The following is a 6,455-nucleotide window of genomic DNA, read 5'->3' as shown; positions in this document are numbered from 1 at the left end:
CCGCCGGCCCACGGCTGAACGGACCGAGCGGCTGGAACAGGCCACCCTCCACTTCTTCCTCCACCCTCACCAGATGAACAAGCACACGATACTGGAGGGTTTTGATCCCGCCGGCGTCACGCACCGCCGCCGCCGACGAAGCACCACCGCCCGTAATCGGCTCCGGCACCGCCAGCCTCCTCGCCACCGGAATCGCCTCCAGCTCCGACGTCCAAGCAGTTAGCTTGAAGAGGGAAAGGTCGCTCCTGGCCTTCGTCTCCGGCGCGATCTCATCAACAGCGCAGCTCTTCCCGAGGATGTCTTCGACGACCGCGGTGTCCCAGGCGTGCGGCGGGAGCCCCTCAATGGCCAACAGCACCCTCGACTTCGAAGGGACAAGGCTGGCCTGCGCTTGCCGGTTCCACTGCCTAAAAGACAGCGGCGCTCCGGCGACCAGCACCGACGGCATCCCCGCCACATGACTCCTGAGCTCCTCCGATTCGCAGATGACAAGGAAATCTTCCGGGGCGAACGAGTGAACCGAAACCGCTCCCTCCGGCACACCACGCCAGCGCAGCGCCGCCGCCACCTGCTCGCAAGAGACCACAGGCCGCCGCCCACCGACGGAGGCCACCAGGGCGAGCCGGAGCCTCTGCTCCAGGTCGCACATGGCGGCCGACCGCCGCACCACGCACAGCAACGGCCGCTCCGACCCCGGATCACGCAGCACGCCGCCCTGCTCCACGGCCAGGGGAGGCCAAGCCTCCATGGGTGGAAGCCTCGATGCAACCGGAGGCGGGCCTGGCGGTGGTGGTGGGAGGGCCGGTGACATGGGAGGAGGCGGGGGAGGCGGTGGGAGCGGCGGCGGAGAAGGTGGCCTCATGCCACGGTCGGGCAGCCTCCCAGGCTGCCCCCTCACGGGAGAACTCCGGCGGGCCAGCTTGGCCAACGCCCGCATCCGCAACTCCTCCTCCGACTCCGGCGACGGACTTCGAGGACGCTTGCAGTCCTTGGCCGGGTGACCTCGCTGCCAACACCTCAAGCACACCTCTGCGTTGGTGCAGTCAACCTTGCGATGCCCCGGCAGGAAACAGCGAAAGCAGAGCCCCGCCATCCCCTGCGACGGAGCGCCCCATCCAGCGGCGCCCGCATCATGCCGAGCCTCGATACGGCGGGTCCAGCGCTTCCCCTTGGAAGGCTTGGGAAGCTCCCAGACCAAGCGATCCTGCACTCTGGCCCGCTCCTCTGGCAGGGCCGCCAACCTCGGCTCTGGGCACGGCGCGACGCTCTCTCCCGACGAAGCGGAAGAAAGGCCAAGCCCGGAGACGTGCTCGTTGCGCCGCGGCGACGCCGACGAGGCCGACGCGCTTCCCTCCGTCTCCCAGCGGCGAGAGAAGCCCGGGGGATGAGAGGCGATGGAGTCCATGGGAACGAACTGGGGGAGAAGGGGAAGGGCGGCGCCGGAGCGGCGCCGCGGCGGCGACAGCGAGGGAAACCTACCTGGGGCCGAAACACGCCCTCGCTCTCACCTCTCAGGCCGAGCTGTCACCAGGAATTCCTAGTTTATATTATGGGTGGATTCTGGGCCGTGAACAGAAACGAACTGAACCTGTCTCCTTCTTTTCTTCGCTGGATCTTCTTCTTCCTCAAGGTGCAGTTGCTCTCCACAAACAGCCTGTATCCACATCCACCGGCGATCACCGGCGGCAATGGGTCCAAGTACGGACATGACAGACAGCAATTTTTTCAGGGGAACGCAAGCGCGCATTGGGCCTGGCCTTAGCCCATCATTCCATGCCAGCATTCGTCCACTCCACTGCAGACCGCATATATATAATGGTGAGCCCAACCTAGGGTTCGCGAGGGGAAAGGAGGAGAGAGGATTGTGGATCAGAGATGCGACGGTTGCCCCGCCGCCAGCCGTGCGCCGAGCTCCTCCGCCGTCACCCCGTCGACGCCCAAGCGGTCCTCATATGAGGATCGAGCGGTGTTCCGGTAGTAGATTCGCCCAAATAAGCAGCTCCTTTGGGAGCTGCAATCCGGAATCGGATCAGCTCCTTCTTGAGCTGCAATCCGCAATCAATAGGCTCCTTTGGGAGCGGCAGTCCGAAATCAAGCGGCACCAGCCGCGGTTGGCAATCAACGCGGCTCGTTTTTTAAAGAGCTGCAGTTCGACTACAACCCTTATTCGGTTTAGATTTTAGATAGAAGGAGTTCAAATCCTTCCCGGTTTCAATCTCCGACTTGGCGCCAACGGCCGCTATAAATATCCAAGAGTTGCCGTCAACCAAGGACACAGGGATTCCTAGGATATCAGTTTTCACGAGCCATCAAGTCCCCGATTTCAGCCTCGGCAGATCAACGCGGGAGCCATGGGGGTGAGTTCCTTGTTCTTTCTTTTCCTCTACTAGATGTTCTGTTTGTGGAGAACCCTTCCTCTAATCGAAGTTGCTTCCTTAAACCTGCTTGCTGGAATTAAATCAAGTTTGTATCTCTTGGACGACATAAAAATTGCATCTTTATGACTGTATGGAAATTGTAGCTCTTAGGATGAATCGAAATTGTTTATTTGTTAACTGCATAGTAGAACAGACGAGTCAAAATTGTTTTCTCTGTGTGTAAGATAGCACACAAAAAAAAATACTGGTGGAAAGTAGCAAAATGACCTCTTTTTCTGGAAACATGTAGATAAACATATCATCCTGAATACTGCAAGAATTAGAGGTTACCAAAATGATAGAAATGAATGTGTACCAAAAAACACTTGTTCGCGATGTTTATGTTGTGGTTCTTGAGCAGGCCTGTGCCCACGGGAGTGCGGCCGCACAGGGCCCAATTTTTTGGGGGCCCAAAATTTCTATGTTTACGTTTTATATAGCCAACACTTCACTAAGTATTCACGTAATCATATCTGCCGGATTGGTGCTATAGGTCAATCGTGTTAGATTGATAACAGGATGTTACAAGTTCGATTCCCCTGTACCGCAGCAGTGCTTGTCTCTTTATTTTGTCCGACTTCTTCCTATTCTGGGCACATGAGCCGGATTTAGTGTTTGTATTCTCACTATTATACCTACTCTTGAAATAAATTTCTAGTATTTCTTGTTACACTATACCTACTCTTGCTATAAACTTATAGTCAAAGTTTGAACGATATTTTTGACTTCTCATATTCAAATTAAATAATTAATCATTAGGATTGTAAGTTATAGAGACTGAGGTAATCTAATATAATGGTATTGTATTTTACTCATCGAGATATATGTACTTGTTGGGACATCTTTACATTCTATATATGTTTTGGTCGCATCCGTCCAGTCACGGTATATGTTTTCTCGTAAAACAATTTTTAAGACTATCTTACAACGAGTTTAGAATCTACGAGCGCCGAAAGTAGTTCTTCGGTTTAAACGTACATCTAAAAATATATGTATATTATAATTATTTATTAGTTATATTTCTCTAGCGAGTTAGGGCCCATTTTTAAGTTGCGCACATGGTCCCGGATTTTGGTCGCCCGGCACTGTTCCTGAGAAGTTGTGTAAGCTTTAGCTGGGGTTCTGTAATAAGGTACTGAAAACGTTGCGACTGTCATTTCGTTATCTAAATGGGAATGGAATGGGGCTGAGGCCTGTTTATCTAAAAAAAATACTGTAAGAAATCAACTATAATTTATTTCCATGCCAAATACAGGAAGCTGATGAAAGGGCCTGGCAACATGATTGGCTCAGCAATTTACCTGATGACTTGTTACTCAACATCGTAGAGCGACTTGATGTTGCAGACGCCATGAGAACCAGCATCCTTGCCCGACGGTGGAAGCAGATCCCAGCTATGCTCTCCAAAATTCTTATAATGGTTGGTTCCACTGACGATGTGCAAGAGAGGTCCTGTGATGTTGCTCGGGCCAATGCAACCGTGCTTGGAGCAACCAGGAGCCTTCTGGAAAGCAGGATTGCAAGTCCATACACCATCCACCGCTTGTGCATGCAATTCTTCTTGGGAAATAAATACAAAAAAATTGCTCGGATTGTTGCCAAAACCATAAGAAACCACAAGGTTGGTTTTGCTGAGTTCACAATGTTGACAGAGAAGGCATATGCAAGAAGCAGCCCTGCCGATAGGTTCGCTTACGGGAGGCAGCTCAAGAAATTTATTCTTACTTGTCCGAATGCATTCACTTGTCTCACACGACTCAAGCTAGAGAATTTGAGGCTACTCGAACCAGATTTGGCTTGCATTCTCCTAGTGTGCAGACGACTGGAGTTCCTCCGCTTGGACAACTGTGACGTGGGGCATCGGTCCTTGCTAGCAGTGGAACACCCGCGACTCCGTGAGCTCGAGATTGTCAGGAGTGAGTTTGAGAGGGTTGATCTGAACTTTCTACCAGAGCTCACAACGCTGACTTTTTCTTTTTGGCTGTCTCTGCATGACCCGTTGTCTTTTGGTTATGTCCCACTGCTCCACACCGTGAGCATTAGTAATACAGGTCGTTCATTTCACAAGATGCTCAAGTTAAGTGAATTTCTTGGCAAAGCCACTATAAGCAACCTGCATCTGGGCTTTGAAAGTGAAAAGGTTAGTGAAGGTTATAGTCTTGTCAATGAGGCGTAGCTGATGTTTCCTTTTTGAGGTTCTAGTCTTTAATTTGGTTATCGTAATATCTTCTGCAGATTTGGGTTAAACCTGAAGATCCGAGAGAATTGTCGCAGGTGTTCAGCAAACTAAGGCTTGTTAATTTGGCTGCCATTTCAGACGAATGCAATCTGACGTGGACCTTGTTTGTTCTACAAGGTGCACCTTCCCTCGAGGAGTTATGCATCAGGGTAAAGTCTCTACCTTTTCTTCATATATTATTTTCCTTTTGCATGTTGAAGTACTGTCTTAAACCTCCAGCGCCACATTAATTGCTTGATAGTTTGGTAAAATTGTTTTCCTTTTACATTGTTGAAACCTGATGAGAAGCATTGCAGGTTTGTGATTGTTTGGGGGTATGGGATGAGGAACAGAGGAGGAAGCTCGGGTATAGCAAGGAGAGAAAGGACGCCGGTGCAAAATGGGAAACATGTGATTTCAAGCACCACAAACTTGCCGTGCTCAGGATCTGTGGGTTTCAATCAGAAGTCAAGTTCTTGGATTATATCACAACTGTCATGAAAGCAGCAGTCAATCTGAAGGACATATACCTGCATGAGAAGCCAGCATGTGAGGAGAAGTGTGCATACAGACGACAACAAGGTGACAGATTTCCCAGGTCAACGAAGCAGAGGATGTTGGTTTGGAACAGCTTGGATGTGCATCCGCGCTCGCTGTTAACGGTTCACTTCCCATTTTAAGAAGAAAATATAGTGAAGTTTTGCTTCTGCTGATAACAAGGAAACAAGCGAGTTATGGTCCTGATTGACACTTATTTGTGTTTAGCTATGTTATCGTGTCTGCATTTTGTCTAGCAAGACTGTTGTTTTGTATCGCAGCAAGGAAGTGACTGCATATGTATTGTATTTTTAGTAGTACGTAGTTAAAACTGAAACTCAGCACCATTTTGTTCTACTGGATAACAATGAGTAGAACAGAAATGACTTGGCCCTTTTCAACTCAACCCATTTTTTAACCAGATTCCCTTTAGCGCGATCGACCGCCCGAGCGATCACATTCCGCGCGAAGCGCACACTCGTTGGTCTGTCTTTTTTGTCGCGACGTGCTAGTAGATAATCCCCGCACGCAAGCTGCTAGCTTCACCGCGTGCATGCAGAGTTGTGTTCTTTTCGCGCGACTTGCCAAGCTTCCTTTGCTTTTTTCTGCGAGATAGGCGTGGCTTGCTTTAATTCGCTTTCCCTTTGTTCAATTCCTTCTTATGGTATGCTATTTTATGTTTTTTTGACTAACTTTTTTACAATTCCCTTTCTATAATTTCCTTTTATTAATAATCCTATATTTTGCTTGTTTGTGTACTTAGTATCAAAATTCCATTTCCCTTTAATCAATTCTCTTTTACTTTTTACTAAGTCATGTTTCTTTGAAGTTTGAACCAATTATTATAATTCCCTTTTTCGGGCTAGTGGTTTTTAGGGGGAAATAGCGGGTGAGGAATTCACTTGCAACTCAAATGAACTACCACTTGCTACTCAAATTAAATACTATTTTTAAGTTGTAAGCTAACAAAAATTACTAAAATATTCTAAATTAAGTTTACTTTTTAGGGTTGCTAGGTATTTAAATTTACGGTTGATAAATAACAGGGCACCGGGTTGATCAACTTGTAAACAAAAAAAAGTCGCTAAAATATTCTAATTGAAATTAAATTTTTAAGGTTTATAGTTATTTATATTTACCATTGATAAATAACAGGTCACTGAGTTGATAGCTTGTAAACTAAAAAAAAGTCGCTAAAATATTTTTCTAAATGAAATACTTTTAGGGTTGGTAGTTATTTATTTTTACTGTTGATAAATAATGGGTACCGAGTTGATAGCTTG

The 6,455-nt window shown here is 48.4% G+C and overlaps 1 protein-coding gene across 1 annotated transcript; it reads left to right on the top strand.

The window, feature by feature from the left end:
- The first annotated feature begins 1,632 nt into the window (after positions 1–1,632).
- Positions 1,633–5,578, top strand: LOC127305547 (putative F-box/FBD/LRR-repeat protein At5g56810). The gene is made up of 4 exons (XM_051336018.2): positions 1,633–2,357; positions 3,673–4,557; positions 4,653–4,805; positions 4,953–5,578. The coding sequence occupies exons 1-4, from the start codon at positions 2,352–2,354 to the stop codon at positions 5,313–5,315; spliced, it is 1,407 nt and encodes a 468-aa protein (XP_051191978.1). The 5' UTR covers positions 1,633–2,351; the 3' UTR covers positions 5,316–5,578.
- Positions 5,579–6,455: the final 877 nt, after the last annotated feature.

This window comes from Lolium perenne, chromosome 6 (genome assembly GCF_019359855.2).
Source record: "Lolium perenne isolate Kyuss_39 chromosome 6, Kyuss_2.0, whole genome shotgun sequence".
Lineage (NCBI taxonomy): Eukaryota > Viridiplantae > Streptophyta > Magnoliopsida > Poales > Poaceae > Lolium > Lolium perenne.
This window is presented reverse-complemented; position numbering and strand designations above follow the sequence as displayed.

Excerpts from the sequence above, each read along its gene's own strand:
- LOC127305547 (XM_051336018.2), top strand. Across the intron at positions 4,558-4,652 it reads TGGGCTTTGAAAGTGAAAAG|ATTTGGGTTAAACCTGAAGA; the intron begins GTTAGTGAAGGT and ends TATCTTCTGCAG. Across the intron at positions 4,806-4,952 it reads TCGAGGAGTTATGCATCAGG|GTTTGTGATTGTTTGGGGGT; the intron begins GTAAAGTCTCTA and ends GAAGCATTGCAG.